The following is a 17,853-nucleotide window of genomic DNA, read 5'->3' as shown; positions in this document are numbered from 1 at the left end:
TGTAACACCATTGTAGTATAGTCACTGTTGTAACTTAAGAAATGTGGCGGCCAATTAATGTGCAACAAGATCCCATAATTGGCAATTAAGTAAATGACCAGTTAACTGTTTTTCATGTTAAGGAAGAAAGGAAGGCTTCCATTTATACAGCATCTTTTCATAACCACCAGATGTCTCAAAGCACCTTGGGTCAATGATATACATTTGAAGTCACTGTTGTAATGTCGGAAACACAGCAACCAATTCGCACACAACAACTCCCAAAAACGGCAATGTGATCATGGCAATATGTTTTTTGGGATTCTGATTGAGGATTAAATGTTGGCCAGGGCACTGAGGTAACTTTCCTGGCTCTTCTTCAAAACAATGTTATGGCACCTTTAACATTCACCCAAGCAGGCAGGCGGGGCCTCGGTTTAATGTCTCATCCAGAAGATGGTACCTCCAACAGTGCAGCACTCCCTCAGCACTGTACTGAAGTGCCAGCCTAGATTACATGCTCAAATCTCTGAAGTGGGGCTTGAAGTCATGACCTTGTGACTCAGAAGTGAGAGTGCTACCCCTGAGACATGGCAACAGTCCAGACATCCATTAGAGTTCTAAAACGTCTGAGTCCCAGAGAAAACATTGCATGATTGGCAGCTCTGGCTCTCTGAACTCTTTGGACAATTTCTCAATGTTTATTTACACAAGATAAAGTGTTTCTACTGCTTACAATTCTGCAATTGATACTTTTAACAGTCTGGATGATTGACATTTTTATTGGGCTATAGTTAAAAGGAGCTTTATTTTAAAGTGGAAGGTTATCAATTTTTTTAAAGCATTTTTTACACTTCCTTCTGTCACTATAGGGTTCATTGCTTCTATAAAGTGTGTAGTGGGTGAATGGGCATGGAAGCACCATAGCCTAGCATGGGGAGGGCACGAAGAGCCATTGGGCTTGTTTGGAAGGTGGGATTTTCACCCTTGAGGCAGGTGGCGTGAGTCAGGAAAATTCCCGGCCTGGCCCACCTGTCTAGGGAGAAAGTGTCCACAAGGATGGGATTTTCATTGTTTGGGTGTTTGTGGAAGGGGATGGGGCTGCAGGTGCAGTCAGGCTAGCTGGGTGCTGAGGCCAGCTATTTAAAAGGCTTGTCTCAGTGTTGTAGGACTTCATCCCAGTTAAAGTAAAAACAGAAACGCCCTCCAGTCCTCACCTCTCCTCACCCCCCTACCCCACCTCATGCCCCTCCACCCACTCCCATGGTCCTTCATGCCAAACTCTGCCCCCTAAAAATCCCTACAGCCCCCATGGTAAGCTTGGCACCTCCCAAAACAATCTTTTGAGGTGCCATGAACCACAGCTCTTTAAAAACCTGGCCCAACTCCATGAAAACTGCAGAGGACTGGACGTGTCTATTCCTGCAATGGAGCCAGCCCTGTTGGGAATGTAGGGCAAAGGCTTTTCACCTAAACTAGCCTGCACCCTTAAAAGGCACTCCTGAAAAGCTGTAACCCCGGGAATGGGGGTCAGGAATCCTGGAATCGGGTCCCAGCCGCCATCTTTAAAGAGCTCCTGGTCATCCTGACTCGGCAAAAATGCAGCCCTATAAATATGGCAAAACACCATAAATGTTATTCTTCATATGTTTCCACAGGAGGATGGGGGTGCTCCCATTTGTCCCTGCCTGGTAAGCACTGCCAATAATTATGTGCAGTTTTTATCGTGTTTGTACATAAGTAAAAGATATCAAGGCAAGACCGGGCTTAACAAAATCCAATCCAAAGCTTTTGAAACCTATTTTCCTGCCACTTGCACAAGTCTCCTTGTACTACCTTCATCATGAAGTACATCCACCATTTGACAAACACAGACCTTCAGTGGAGGCCCTGTGGCCAATGGGACAACCTGCAGAACCCATAGCTGGATTTTTCCAGCTGCCCCCACCCCTACCCCTGGCCTTGCAACGGGGCCAGCGAGCCTTTAAAATCCCAGCTCACATTGGTGAGACCAGAAGATCCTGCAGTGTGAGGGGCCGAGTGAGAAACAGGAGGACGCGGCAGCTAATAAAGTTAAATGCAGCACAGCCTTACACCCGAGCAGGTTATAGAGTGAAGCAAAATAAAGCCTCGTCAGAGCAACATTACCAGTACTAGATCCATAGTTGACAATTACAACAAACTTCAGCAGCATCTGACTGGTGGGAAAAAGGGAACGTGGAAATGTTTTTTCCTTCTTCTGAGGCTTACCAGCTTTCCACTAAGAATTCCACAGGTTTCTATTCCTCGTGCAGTATTAGCATCAGCTTGCATCAAAAACTTATGGCAAAGGTTTTTAGGAAGGACGACATGTTGAAGCCCATCGACACTCTGTCCTGTAAAACATTATTAAGTACAAATCAGCTATATACCTGGCAGAAAATGATCACTCCCAATGGTACAGCAGGCATCTTAGAAGGTTCATCATTTAATTGGCAGGAATAGCATGGAATCAATTGTATTTGAGCCAGTTTATGGCAACTTAACCAATGCTATGCGCGCTTACATAAAATTTACAGCACAGGAATTCAGTCCAAATGCTCAGAGTTCAGAAGTTTGGTCATTTCTATGAAGGGTTCAGCACACTGTCATACTGAACCTGAGGGCAGAGCCAGAGTCTTCTTCAAAAATGATCAAGGTTATACCCATGTCATTGCCTCCATGTCTCATTAACATGAAGCTCAACTGCACCCTACAAACAGTGTGGAGAAATCATTCATCAGTGACTACTAATGCCGTCCATCAGAAATAAAGCACGTAGCCCTAAGGGGTTTTAAATGCAAGTATTTAGAATAATATTCGTCATAGGCTTTGTTTTTAATTTATTCATTTACAGGATGTGGGCATTGCTGGCAAGGCCAGTATTTATTGCCTATCCCTAACTGCCCTTGAGAAGATGGTGGCAAGCCGCCCTCTTGAACTCAGCAGTTCGTGGGATGAAGGTACATTCACAATGTTGTTAGGAAGGGAGTTCCAAGATTTTGACCTAGCAACAATGAAGGAACAGTGTTATAGTTCCAAATCAGAATGGTGTGTTACTTGGAGGGGAACTTGTAGGTGATGGTGAATCTATCCACTTGTTTTTTTAGGTGGTGGGGATTGCAGCTTTGGAAGGTGCTATTGAAGGAGCATTGGTGAGTTATTTGCAGTGTATTTTGTACATGCCAGCAGCAGCCATGTTGTGCCAGTGATGGAGGGAGTGAACGTTTAAGGTGGTGGATGGGATGTCAATCAAGTGGGCTGCTTTGTCCAGGACAGTGTTGAGCTTCTTCAATGTTGCTGGTGCTGCCCTCATCCAGATAAGTGGAGGGCATTCTATCACACTCCTGACTTGTACCTTTTAGATGGTGAACAAGCTTTGGGAAATCAGGGGGTGAGTTACTCCGCACAGAATTGACCTGCTCTTGCGTGGCTGGTCCAGTTCAGTTTCTGGTTAAAGGTGACCCCCCCAGGATGTTGAAGGCATGAGATTCAGTGATGGTAATGCCATTGAAAGTCAAAGGGAGATGGTTAGGCTCTCTCTTGTTGAAGCTGGTGATTGCCTGGCACTTATCTGGCATAGGAGGAGACGATGCCAACTATTACACCTTTGCTGGATTTTTTTCATTATTATGGAATTCATTATTATTGAATTTTCTTTAACTACCCTTTCAGGCAGTGCATTCCAGATCACAACAACATGCTGCTTAAATTCTTCCTCGTCTCCCCCGGTTCTTTTAACAATCACCTTAAATTTGTTTCCTCATATTACTGACTCTCTAGCCTGTGAAAACACAAGAAAATACAAAATAGGAGCAAGAGTAGGCTATTCAGGCTCTTGAGCCTGCTCCACCATTCAATAAGATCATGACTGATCTGTTTGCATTTTAAGTTCTACATTCCCATTAATCCTGATAACCCATGATCCTCTTGCCCAACAAGAATCTGACTACCTCCACCTTAAAAATATTCAGTGACCCCGCTTCCACTGCCTTCTAAGGCACAGAGTTCCAAAGTCGCACAATCCTCAGAGAAAATATTGCTCCTCATCTCTGTCCTAAAAGGGTGACCCCTAATTTTAAAACAGTGCTCCCTAGTTCTGGATTCACCCACAACAGGAAACATCCTTTCTGCGTCCAGCTTGTTGAGACCATTCAGGATCTTATATACTTCAATCAAGTCACCCTTTATTCTTCTAAACTCCAGTGGAAACAAGCCCAGCCTGTCTCGCCTATTCTCGTAAGATAACCCGCTCATTCCAGGTATCAATCTAGTAAACCGCCTCTGAACCTGAACCACCCTGAACCACACATTTACATCCTTCCTTAAGTAAGGAGACAAAAACTGCACAGTGTTCAAAATGTGGTTTCACCAATGCCTGTATGACTGAAGCATAACATCCTTACTCTTATGTTCAATTCCTCTCGTTTTAAAGGATAGCATTCCATTAGCCTTCTTAATTACATGCTGTACCTGCATACTAGTTTTTAGTGACTCATGCACAAGAACACTTAGATCCCTCTGTACTTCGGAATTCTGCAGTCATTCTCCATTTAAGTAATACTCAGCTTTTTTATTCTACCTACCAAAGTGAACAACTTCACATTTTCCCACATTATACTCCATCTGCCAGATTTTTTCCCTTAGGTACTCTATTCCACATAATTTTGAACACTTCTACCAAATCTCCTTTTAATTTTATCTGCCCAATGGAGAATAATCCCAGCTTCCCCAGTCTGTCCTCATTACTGAAGTTGGAGTTCAGAAAATATATAAACATATATCCCCAAAGGAGTTACAACCCCGCGATAAAATGGTCATGCTACAGACTTTGCAATGGATACACGAGTGAGCCAATAGGAAAGCAACTTATTGTGGGCTGAACCAATACTTCCTCCACCAAGGGATGTCCTGCCAAAGTGAAGCAGGGCTTGTGACAGCCTCAATGCAATAAATACTTCCAAAAGATTTAAGTGACAAGCAGTCGAAGGTGTTTACTTTTATCTTTTGTCTGGAATAGTTGGTAGATGAAATGGCTTGGCAGTCAGATAAATGCAAATATTGATGTGGGATGAAGTGTTTGAAGTTACTGCATAGTGATTAGGGTACAGCCAGGCTACTTTCTACTCCCTTTTGGACACGTTTACTACTGCTACCAAAAACTTTAAAATGACTTTAAAAGCTTAGCAGACTTCAATCTGAATTGGCACCCTCAGTAGTGCTTTTCTTAACTCCAATTATTAGTTCCAATCCTTGTGTGTTTTCAGGTTTGCACAATGAACAACTGACCTGGATGGTGCCACTTTCAGTCTCCAATCTGTGTTGAATTAGCTGACCTCAGCAGCAACAAGGCAACTAGCATTGGCCCAATACCCGAGATGGTGGAAGCAAGAAAATTAGCCAATCTTCCAACATCTGATAGATATCTACAACCACCATTGAAAGTATAAGTATAGGAGGCTGTCGAGGGTGTAATCAAACTTGGTAATTATGAACCCCGCCCCCATCCACCCCACAAAACCAATGGAAATCTGTAATAAGCAGATGAAAGGGAAGATAGACAGGGAAAGCAGACACTCAAGAAAGGCAGGCCTTCAGGGAAGGTAGGCAGACCTGCTATTCTATAATACCTTTCATGACCTCAGAACATCCCAAAGTGCTTTACGGCTAATGAAGTACTTTTAAGTGTACTTGCTGTTGTAGCGTAGGAAACTAGGTAACCAATTTGCACACAGCAAGCTCCCATAATGAGATTGTAGAATTGTGGAAACTTACAACAGAGGAAGTGGCCAGTTGGCTTGTGCTTGTGCTGGCTCTTTGAAAGAACTGTTGCACTTAGTCCTACCTCCTCACTTTTTGTCCATCATGCTGCAAGTTCCTCATCCTCAACTTCCTTTTACAATTATTTATGGGACAGAATTTTGCACCATTTGAGTGGGCGTGTGCCCAATCCGACAGAGCGTGAAACAATGTGAGAAAATGACTGGGCGCATGTCCCGACGTCATTGCGATATTTCGCTCAGTGGGCACCTACAGCATTTGGAAGCACTCCCACCAACAATTAAGAGGGCAACTAAGCTCATTAAGGAGTCAATTGAAAGCGATTTTACATGGCCCATCCACTTGTACGGTTGGCGGATGGGCTAATTGGCCTGGCGGGCTTCACGTTTTTGTGAGCAGGATGAAACGTCCGCCGTGAAATATAATATAAAAAGATGTCTGGCGACTTGGTTTTTCAAGTCCTGTTGTCAGGTGCTTGAGTGTGCTGCACAGACACAGTTTGCTGCATTTGTTTCTTCTCATTTAATCTGTCCAGGTCTGCATGAGGCAGCTCCGCAGCAGCTGTGTGCCTTCAGGGAGATCGTTAGAAGTGGCCACCCATACCCTCATCATTCTCCTGCCTTCTTCCTGCCACCCTACGGCAGTGCCGAGCCTTTCTCAGTGTGTGTTTCACGCAGACTGCCCATTAATCGGCCAGCCAGCGTGAAATTGCATTTGAAGGGTCGATCGCAGCCGGAAGCGCATTTTGCGTCCACTTTCAGGCCCGCCGATTGCGTGTGCTCGAGGAGCGCAAAATTCAGGCCATGGAATCAGTTTCCACCACCTTTTCATGTGAAACATTTAAGATCCCAACAACTTTGAGTGAAAAAAAATCTTTTTGCCCCCTCTAGATATTTTGTCAATGATTTCAAATTTATGACCTCTACTCATGGACTCACTTGCTGAGGGAACAATTCTTCCCTATCTACTCTTTCAAAACCCCCCATCATGTTGAAGACCTCTTTTAGATCACCTCTTAAACTTCTTGTTGCAAGGAGAACAGCCCTAACTTTTCTAACCTTTCTTCATAAATGAGGTTCTTCATCTCTGGTAATATTCTGGAAAACTTGTTCAGTACTTATTCTATGGTCTTTATATCTTTCATGAATTATGCTATCTGGAATTGTCCACAACACACCAGCTGAGGCTGAAACAATGAGTTATAGGGCAGATTTTACGCTCGCCCACTAGCAGCTATACAGGTGGGGTGGACCCGTAAAATTCCCCAGGTGGCGTTCCTTCCGCCTTCCTACCCACCCCTGACCTTTCTGCAATTTTACATGGGGTGGGTGAGTCCTAGGCCCAATTGAGACCCTTATGTAACCAATTATAGAGCTGCTTCCCACACGGTCTCAATTTTGCAGCTGGTAGGAGTGGTTCAGGGCCAGGGGAAAGCCTGGCAGATCAACCTGCCCACCCCTTGGGCTTGAATTGGGTGGGGGGGGGGCCTCCTTCAAGGTCCCACTTCCCACTTCAGATGCCTCCCCAGGGTCTGCCCCCCCACAGGTGCTACCTCCCCCAGTGACCTCTCCATCAAGGCCCAACATCCAACCCCCCAACCCAGGTGCCCCATTTCCCCACCCCGCTGTGAGACCACCCCCATACTTAACTTGTCCTGGAATCTAGGACTTCACAACTGGGGACTGCTTGTATCCCCAGTTCTGGCCACTGCTGCCATTGGCAGTGCTGGAACTACAGAGCTGTTTGCCAATTTGATTGGCCGGCAGCTCTCTGAGGCAGGACTCCCTCGAAGCATTAAATGGCTGTGGGACTATTGTGATCGGTGGGGATGCATTCCCCACCAACTCTTCAGGTGACTTAACGAGACACTCCGCCATCCAAAACATTCTGGCCATAAAGTTTTAATATGATCTCTGTGCTTTAATATCTATTCCTCTACTTATCGCCCAAATGCTTTTTAACCACCTTACCAAGCTGCCCTGCCACCTTTAGGGGTTTCCATATACATAATATATATTTACTTGGAGCTTCCTGCTTTTCATTTATGCTTTTCAAAATCATGCCAGTAAAAGCATAGTGTCTCTCCATTTTAGTTCTCCCTAAGTGCATTACTTCACATTTCTCTGCATTAAATTTCATGTGCCATGCTTCTGCTCATTCCACCACAATGTGTTATCCTGAAGCCTACAACTATCACTATTGCTACCTACTAACTTGCCAGATTTTATATCATCTATAAACATTACAATGCTGCTCCCTACATCCAAGTATAGGTCATATTTGAAAGCTGAAAAGAGTAATGCACCCAAAACTGAATCTTGGGAAGCATCAGTGCAAACCCATCTCCCAGTCTAAAAAGCATTCATACACAACCACTTCTTGCTTCCTGAGATTGAGCCAATTTTGCATCCATTCCTCCATTTTCCCTTTAATTTCATTGGCTTCCATCTTGTTAATAAGCCTCCTGTATGGAACTTGGTCAAATGCCTTCCAAAAGTTCATATATACCACATCCACTGCACTACCTTGATTAACCTACTCTGTTACCAATTTCACTAACGGATTCAATCAAATTAGTCAAAGACCATTTGCCTTTCACAAATCAATGCTGGCTTGCCTTGATTAACCCATACCTTTCCAAATGAAAATTTATTTTCTCTGATAATGATTTCCAAAAACCTCCCCTTTACTAAATGTTAGACTGACTGGCCTGCAGTTTTGTGGTTTATCCTTCTTCATTTTCTTGAAGAGGGGTATAACATTAGCAACCCATACTGTTCTCAGTCATGACCCCTGTATCGAAACAAAATTGAAAAATATAACCAATGTCTCTGCTATTTCCATCTTTGCTTCTTTCAATCACCAAGGAAGCATTCCGTCAGGAAACTTACCAACTTTCATAAATATCAAACTTTTTAGTACGTCTTCTTTATCGATTACTATCCTGTCCACTTCTCCACTTGGAATGTAACCTGCACATCACCTGCTCCATTGTGCCATAGTCTGTTTTAGCATGGACTGAGGTAGTTTAAGAAGGTAGCTCACCAGCACTTTCTCAAGGTGAACAGGGTATGTGCAATAAAAATGCTGGCCTAGCCAGTGAAACCAAGGGGAGAATTTTCTGCCTGTCGGGCGGGCGATGCGAGAGCTGGTGTGATCGGGTCCGCACTGCCATTTTACGCAGGCGGGCAATTAAGGCCCGCCCAGCGTGATCACAGCTCCCGAGGACAGCGGGAATGGGCGGGCGGCGGCGGGACTGCTATGACCACCTGGTCCAATGGCAACCCGGCGGCCTGTTTTATAAAGCTCCTACAGCCTTTCAAAGGCTGTGAATCATGGTTAGTGGAAGGGCGTTGCTGCTGAGCAGGCCAAGCAGGAGGATAGGGCAGGGGGCACTGTGCCCCTCCTTTTCCTGACGATTGCCTTGCTGCCCACCCTGAGGAGGTGGCAACATGGTAGGAGGTGCTCGTACCCCAGGATGGGAGGAGGAGGTCCCCCCAACATGTCCAAATGTGCCTGGGAGGAGATGGTGGAGATCGTGAGCTCCCGTGATGTGGTGTGGCGCACCTGGATCCAGTGGCGCAAGTGCTTCAACGACTTGTTGCACTCTGGAAGGGTGAGAACCATATTGGCATTGGTCACTTAACCCAGCAGGTAGGCTTATCCACCTGCTGCACACCACCTCCCCAGTCTGAGTGTAGTTACTGCATTGAATCATTGACGCATGTGTCCTTCGCTGGGTGGGCCAGTAGATATCGCTCATGCTGAGGTCACCCTGAGAGAGTGATGAAGAGATGGGTTCTGCACCCACAGCATGTGGTACACTGAGATCCACATCACTGTTTTGGGGGCAACCTGGAGGAGCTGCACTCCAGTGCTGGAACTCCAGGATATGTCAAAGTCAGGGTGATGACATGCTGGAAGGGGAGCTTCAAGGTGGTGTGGCAACGATCGATTTGTTGCCCTCTGCACTCCACGTGCTTGTGCCTCCTTACTATGGAAGATTAGACCATGTGGTGCCAAATGTGATGTAGGCAGCATTTGGCCAAGGGGGTTGGGGGGGAACAGGCCTGGCATCTTTGTGTAAGTGTTCGGCAGCAGGGTGAGGAGACACTGGAGCCCTGCAATGTCCCACTCTGGTTTGGGTGGGCGTCCGCGAAGAGAATCCAGGTACAAGTAGCAATAATCAATGCTCTTCTCTCCTTTCCAGGAAAAGAATGCACATAATGCAGCCGAGAGAGTGAGGATTGGTGGAGGGCCAGGTAGGCGATGATTCTCAGCCACTTCAAGCAGGAGACCCTACATTTGGAGAGGCGCCATGCGCCCAGGTCCACCGGTGTCAGTGAGGATAGGGTGCCACAGGCAGGTATGTTTGCCCAGCACTGAGGTCACCGTTGTTCTCCCAGCAGCTATGGCAGTGCTGAATGCTCAGTGATTGAAGTTTGGAACATGGCTTGACCATTGCTTATGGAAGGATGAGCGCATAATGATCTGGGGAACAGGGATGCACATTGACATTAACTGATCCAATGTCCTTGTTCTTCCTTTCAGCATCACTGGAGCAGGGCCAGGAGGTGGAGCAGCAGGGACCTCCTCTCACACCTGAGGGCCCTGAAGTCTTGGACTCACCATCGTCACACCATCTCTGTCAGGCAGTCACCATCATAGATATAGCACCTCGGTGGGAATTAGAACATCGACCAGTGTCCCAGGGCACAGTGGTGAGAGCACTTCACAGTTGCTGGAGGAGCTGACAGAGACAGAGAGTGCCCAGGGCGCCGGCAGTCGAAGGACAGCAGGGGAACCAGGCACATGCTCAGTCGGTGGCTGATGATGTGCCTGTGGAGTCGTCCACGACGCAGCAAACGCAGGAAATGCGGCCCGGTGTGCAGGAGCATCTGGTGGAGATACATGAGGCTATGCTTGGCTTGGTGTCCATGGTGGAGGAGTCTACGCAGACTATCGCCGATGCAATGAGCCTCATGGCCGAGTGCCATGCCTCCTCCATGGACAGAGTGGCGACTTTTGAGGAGAGGCTCCTCCAGGTGACCAATCAGGGCTTCCTGGGGATGCACTCGGACTAGCAAGCCCTCAGATCGGCATCGACCTCAACTGGTCAATGCCAGTGTGGGAGATGGTCTGGGCATCAAGTTTCCCAGCACGGTGCCCATCCATCCACAATAAGCAGGAAGGTCTGAAGCAATCTCATGTTGGTGCAGCAGCTGCCTGTAGTCTCTGCGGGCTCCTCTCAGGGTGCTTCGGATGAGGGTAGTAGCTCCTCCGCCCCTCTGTCAGTGACCGTTGCATCCGATGAGGCTGCAACGACTGGGGAGATGCCAGCTGTGGAACTGGCCACTCCCTCCCAGGCGGGGCCAGCACAGGCTCCATGGGCCAGAGGACGCCCGCCAAGTTCATCAAGGCCAACAGGACAGCAGAGTGAGCAGGCTGTCTCAGATGCCACTCCCAGCAAGGGGGCAGCAACAAGACGTAGCACCTGTAAATGTAAGCATAAAGCACCTTAGGCATGGGTTTATCACTGGTGCTTTTGATTTGGCCCAAGATGAGGTCTTTATGAGTTGGTGTGATGTTTAACACCTTTGTCATTCTGTTTTCTTAAGTTCCTTTTGTTATACTATTAAATTCAGATATATCACCATGTCAAAGGTGCCTCTTTTCTTCTGCAGGTGGATAGTTACCAATAATGTTCTGAGTGATTTGTGCAACATTCAGCTTTATTAACAAGGCTCTTAGTTAATGTTCCTACCCAGGCAGATTTTGCACTTAGGTATCGAGCCTGCCCCCCAGGCTTTTTCTGAAGGTCCATATGTGGTGGGCTAGCTGAAGGTTCATTGGTTTAAAGCCTCCCGGGTGTCCCTGCCTCCCTGGAGTATGCCTGGGACAGCGACTACCCCCTCAGCATTTCCCTGTGCTTGCTTATCCTCGGACTCACTGCTGGATTCATCATGTGCAGCTGCATCCACTGCATCTACATCCTCGTCATCCACAGCGTCCCCCCTTTCCAGCGCCAGATTGTGGAGAGCAGCATGCAACCACGATCAGCGACACACAATCTGGGGGGTACTGGAGTGCACCCCGAGCGGTCCAGGCATCAGGAGCACATTTTGAGAAGACCGATGGTTCTCTCCACCACAGCCCTTGAGGAGGTGTGGCTCCTATTGTACCGCTGCTCAGCTTCTGTTCTTGGATGGCGGAGAGGCATCATGAGCCACCTTCAGAGGGGATAGCCCTTGTCACCCAGCAGCCAACCATCCAGCCGGGCTGCAGCACTGAAGAGCCCCGGCATCTGGGAGTGTCTGAGGATGTAGGTGTCGTGGGAGCAGCCTGGGAACCTTACACAGACTTGTAGAATCAGCATCCTGTGACCACACACTATCTGCACGTTCATGGAGTGGAAGCCCTTCCTGTTGACGAAGGCACCGGGCTCACCTGCTGACGTCTTGATGGCGACATGTGTATAGTCTATAGCAACCTAGACGCGGGGGAAGCCAGCAATGGCTGCAAAGCCTCTGGCTCACTGTGTCTGGCTTCCCTGGTCCCAACAGAAGTGGACGAAGATCAATGCACACCTGAACAGAGCGTCTGTAATCTGCTTGACACAAATGTGGACAGCTGATTGGGAGACACCGCAAAGGCCACCCATTGATCCCTGAAAGGAGCCAGAGGCATAGAAGTTGAGGGCAGCTGTGACCTTTAAAGCCACTGGCATGGGGTGTCCACCCACACAGTTAGCGGGGTTCTCAGGCCCAATCATCTGACAGGTATAGTTGACTCACTCCCTTGAGAGACGGTGCCTCCTTCGGCACTGGACCTCAGATAGATTCAGGTAGCTGCTGTGCCACCTGTATACCCTGGCAGCAGGATGGTGGCATCTTCTGTGGTCCCTTCTGCCTTGGACTACCTCTTGGCCCTGCACCCCTTGTGCCTGCACCTGTCCTCCTAAAGGTGTCTCCCCTGGAGGCTGAATGTGCACTCCTGGCGTCCTCCGCCTTCTAACCCTCCCTTCTTCCTTAGAGGAGGTGCCTCTAGCAGAGAGTTCAGGCCCATTCCCAGGGTAAGGGAAGGCTTCCTGAAATCTGCAGGCCTCAGAAAATATTCCTCACTGCAGAGTGCTGACCTGAAGGTTGTGAGTCCAGACCAAGCAGCTCTTATGCATTTTGAAGTATTGCAGATCACACAGGCAAGTATCAGTAACTTTGAAAATCAATATTTGACAGAGCACACTCGCGACCCCACTGAGCCCTCTTATCCCGCCCGTGGATGAGGTTTATACAAATGTCTCCTACCTGCCTGCCCATTGCGCCTGTGCGCCGACCCAAAGATCGCATGGGCGCCGAAAAATCACCGTCAATTGGTGCCTCAAGGGCTTTAAATGGCCCGTTAATTAATGGTGGGTGCACATCGGATATCATCGCGCACCTGCCCAACGAAATATCGCAATGGCGTGCAGTGATGTTAGGACGCTCATCCAACGTCACCGAGCGCCAATTGACGCATCAGCTTGCGGGTCCTGCCCCCGCACGCCAACAGGAAAATTCTGCCCTCACAGTCCATGAAAGAATAATAAGAAAGTAATATTTACTGTGGCCTAGTGGCCAACACACTAGGGGCAGCTCCCCTGCTTTTCTTTGAAACAATACTATGGGATCTTTCATGTCCTCTGGAGAAGGCAGCTGGGATCCTCAGTTTGTTACCTCATCCAAAAGCATTGCATTGAAGTGTTAGTCAAGTCTATGTGCTTATGTCTCTGGAGTGGAACTTGAATCTTTGACCTTCTGACTCAGAGAGGACAGTGTTACCACACAGCCACAGCTGCCACTGGTGAAAACTACTGAGAATGAAAGAAGTGTAAAAATCCTGTGATTATGCCCCAGTGCTTGTCACCTGTCACCCTTAATGATATGAAGTTTAGCAAACATGCTTAAAAATTCAAACCATTTGGATAACATAGATGGCTGGGTGAGTTGCAGCACTTGGAACTTACCACACATGCACATATAAACCAAATCAAACTCGGAAGGAGAGGTATTGAGGGAATTCAATTACAAAATCTCCATTCTTCATTGTATCTTACAGCATTTAAGAAGGTGATTCAGCACATCATGCCCACGACAGCTCTTTGAAAGAGCTACCATACTAGTGCTACTGTCCTGCCCATTCCACATCGCCTTCTTAATGTTTCCTCACTAAGTATATATGGAATCCCCTTTCAAATGTTACAATTGAACCTATTTCCATTACCCTTTCAAGCAATGATTAGTCCCCATGTCATGGTGAAACAAAAAAAATTTAAAAGGCCCGTAATTAACAGCTGCCCCTATGTTCTACTGAAAGGTAATGTCAGGATAAATGAAAAATCAGCGCAGAAACAATGCCATCAACAAAGGAAGATCTGATCTTTCATTATTATTGTTAGGCAGGGGTACAGAAGCAAGGCAGGTAAATGAAGTTAAGATACAGGTCAACCATGATCTAATTGAATGCCAGGTCAGGCTCGAGGGGCTTAATGACCTACTCTTGATCCTATGTTCTTCTTATGCTCCTATATACTTACCAGCAGTGGCGCTCTGCGGTTTAAGGGACCTGTCCACTGGAGGACACCATCCTGGTTGGGTATCGCTTGGCACCTGGCCGGCAGCATTTACTGCGCGCCAAGGAGGGATGGAAGGCTCGGTTTTTTCATGGGCAGCAGCAGTGCAGGTTAACATCCCGCCATCACTTTGCTCCGACATTCTCAGCTTTAGCTCTTTCTGTTTCTCCTTCAGAAAATCTTGCCTTTTCAGCTGCTCTTCAAAGAAATGGAACTGCTGCACCTCCAACTGCTGTTGCCGAATCCTGGCCACACGCAATTTTTCCTCCTCAATCAACTTATTTTGTTGCTGTCTTTCCAAATCAACATCTTTAGCTTTGCTCTGTAAAAAGCGTACAAGTATTTGTTTTTTTATAATGAACGGTTGTAGAACAGTCCAGCATAACTAAGAACAGAATTTATGGCAAGTTCCATATCATTGCCTACTGAACAACCGCAAATGTAATATCCTCTTTAGACAAGGGGGAGTTTACCCTCAGCATACATCTGGATCTTCTCTACTGTGTGCATTCAATGGTGCTTTAACAAAACGCGCTTTAAGTTCCATTGTCATGACAATACCAGAGTGAACAGTGACCTCTGCAAAACACAACTATAAACAGAATAGGACTAGAAATCTGAGTAGAACACCATGTCCCTGTAAGTTTCCACTCGAGAATATTCGGAAAACAGCCTGAAGCACTGGCTGATATTTTGTTTATGAGCTTCACAAAGGTAATTCAGTACAAAAATTAATGGAAACATGCTTTCTAATCAATATTTTTGGAAAGATTATAGGAAATATTTCACTGTGGGGTTTCATTTTTCAAGTGATATTGGGATCAGGATATAATGGTGCTGAATTGTACTTGACCCTGGACACAAAGATAAATTAAGTCATCATGCAACATTAGATTGGAAAAGCCTCTTCCACCTTGTCTGTTAACAGGCAATTGGGTATTTAAATGCTTGAGACATGATAGCCTATTAGATTAAAGCAGAACCTTAGAGATTTATTAAGCCATTGCGATACAATTTCTGTTCAGAGTTAGCTGATGTCAGTAACTCAGGTCATGAATTGAATAACTGTGGCTTAATTGGGATGTCAGAGGGCTCAGTGCCCTTGAGCTAACGCAGGGGGAGAATTATCTAGGAACCTTGCTGCTGATCATTATGTTGCTTAGGCACTGCAGATGTGCAGGCACAAAGCAAGGACATGGTCAGGCTCTGCCACTGTCTGTCACAGGGAGATGAGTGAGTTAGAAAACGGCCTTTCTGATCCAGCTCAGACAGCTATAAAGACAGTCTCTTCTGTCTGCTGGCTATATGTAATAAGCTTAGTACATCTTCAGCCAGGGCAGAATTGTTCAGCCCCATCGCAGCAGGGACGGGCACATAAAATGCGACAAGCAGCTCAAAAGTCCATTGGTTTTGACGGGACTGTAAAATCCCGCTGGTGTAAATTTCTACCCCCAATTTCTTGTGCGAGCTGCCAGTAACACCAAATTCAAATTAATTGGTACTGCCACTCAGGAAGCTGTGTTCTGTGTCTGCCTGTACGGTATACGATCTGAGATTGTTTGATGCTGACACTGGGTGCCTCAAATGGGAACAGTTTAATTCCTCAGCACTCATCTTGATGAAAATGAAAATAAGTTTCAAAATCCACCACAACAAATGCCCTTTGGGTGAAATACCAGAAGGGTTTCTGGTGTTTATGGACCCACAGCCCAGTTGGCATTGAAAATTCACAGGGAGAGGGAAGAATCATTGAACTGTTTTAATCAGCAACAACATGCAGTTCTGCTCAATGTGCTCATATGAGTCTGAAGATAAGTTACATTTGTTACGGTTTTGAGAGGCATATTTGTACAGATTTATTTGGATATTTTGACTCTGATGAAGAGAAGCTATTATTCCTACCCTGATAGTACTGTAGTATTATCTTAGCATGAATTAATATAAGAGCAAATTGGCCAAACATTGCTTCCAGCAGGGAGCTGTGGTCAAAGGGACCTCGGAAAAAGAAGCAGTGCCAAAGTATAACAGATCATGTTTTCTACTGGTGTTGATCACAGCAGCCTGTATCAATATAGTCTATGAAAAACAAGAAAAACTTGATTTTAGATAGCGCCTTTCATGATCTCAGGATGTCATAAAACAGCCAATTTGCGCACAGAGGGGATCCAAAAATAACAACAAAATAAACGGCCAGATAATTTGTTTTAGCTGTTCGTTGAGGGATAAATATTGGTCAGGGCACTGGGACAATTCTCCCATGTTTCAATAAAACAATTGATAGCGGTATATAAAATACACCCTTTCCAGTTCTTACCATGTAATGTGAGCTAAGAGTTCAGAATTGGTGCCATACTCTGTATATAGAGTATCATGTTATGCAAAATGGCTTGAAGCCCCAGTGATATAATCCAGTACAATCATAGGCACAGATGCAATGCAACTTTCCTTGATCAAAGTACATGGTTGAATTGCATAGTGGATTATAAAAATTTTCTGGATATCTCAATCAGGACCAGTCAAACTATCAGTATGGACCTCTTTCAGACCTCTCCAAACTTGCCCACCTTTAACTAGAGGTACTTACTTAGCATTGCTGGTCATCTACACCATACCTAAGTTTAAAATGGTTACTAGTGTTCATAAGCATAAACTTTAAAAATCATTCTTGATGCTGTGGAAAAGAATTGGCCTATGGCCAACTGAATCCTACCATCAGGCTCAACTGGGGTCACTGATCAGGATAGTCATTCAATTGTTATTTTTCCCTATTTGGCCAATTAATGGCCAGAGGGCAGGCTGGCTGTCCAATTAAGGCCAGCGGACGGGTTGGCGAAGCTGGAGGGCAATAGCAGGCACTCCAATTCAGAGGCAGCAGCAGAATGCCAAAGCAGGTAAGTGAGGGAGGGGCACCCCAAGAAGGAAGTGCCCTCTCTCCAACTTTTTTGAAATTTAAAATAAAAAAGCAGATCAAGCTGCTAGACCACCACCGTGGGGAGGTGGGGGGTTGCCTTAGGCAGAGCCACAGCACAAGATGGCCTGCGGCTGCAGCTGAAACCAGACAAGCAAGGTGGGCCTCTAAACCTGCCTGTAGTGGCCCACCCATCTACTGCCGGGAAGCCACCTCCAAGCACCTAAACCAGAGACATGAGAGCTGACAGGAAAATCCCAGCCAGCCTCCAACAATTAACCTCCTTATGTGGCCATTAGCAAAATGAATAAGTACCCATTGCTTGGGGATGGGCAGCACTGCAGCGCACATCCAACCTCCCCATCCTGCCTCTGGGAAAATTGCCCAGGTGCGTAATGGAGCCAAGGCACTGGCATACCCGCTAGCAGTGTGAAATTCCATGCCCACCTGCCTCCATTCCCATGCCCAACAAGGCATTGAAATTCAACCCATGAAGTCCTCTGGCCATACCAACAAGCAATAAAAGAGGATAAGGCAGATCTTGTAAGACGAGACTCCC

General features: G+C 46.5%; 1 protein-coding gene across 3 annotated transcripts in view; it reads right to left on the bottom strand.

Annotated features, from left to right (window-relative positions):
- stambpl1 (STAM binding protein-like 1) overlaps positions 1 to 17,853 on the bottom strand; it is a 65,062-nt gene that overhangs the window by 13,402 nt on the left and 33,807 nt on the right. For all 3 annotated transcript variants that reach the window (XM_041209464.1, XM_041209462.1, XM_041209463.1), the window contains exons 6-7: positions 14,351 to 14,708; positions 2,230 to 2,354 (exon numbers count right to left, since the gene is read on the bottom strand). In XM_041209464.1, coding sequence (XP_041065398.1) covers positions 2,230 to 2,354; positions 14,351 to 14,708 — 483 coding nt within the window. The remainder of the gene's footprint in view (positions 1 to 2,229; positions 2,355 to 14,350; positions 14,709 to 17,853) is intronic.

Source organism: Carcharodon carcharias, chromosome 17, assembly GCF_017639515.1.
Source record: "Carcharodon carcharias isolate sCarCar2 chromosome 17, sCarCar2.pri, whole genome shotgun sequence".
Taxonomy (NCBI): domain Eukaryota; kingdom Metazoa; phylum Chordata; class Chondrichthyes; order Lamniformes; family Lamnidae; genus Carcharodon; species Carcharodon carcharias.
Note: the sequence above shows the minus strand (reverse complement) of the source record. Positions and strands in the feature narration are given on the sequence as shown.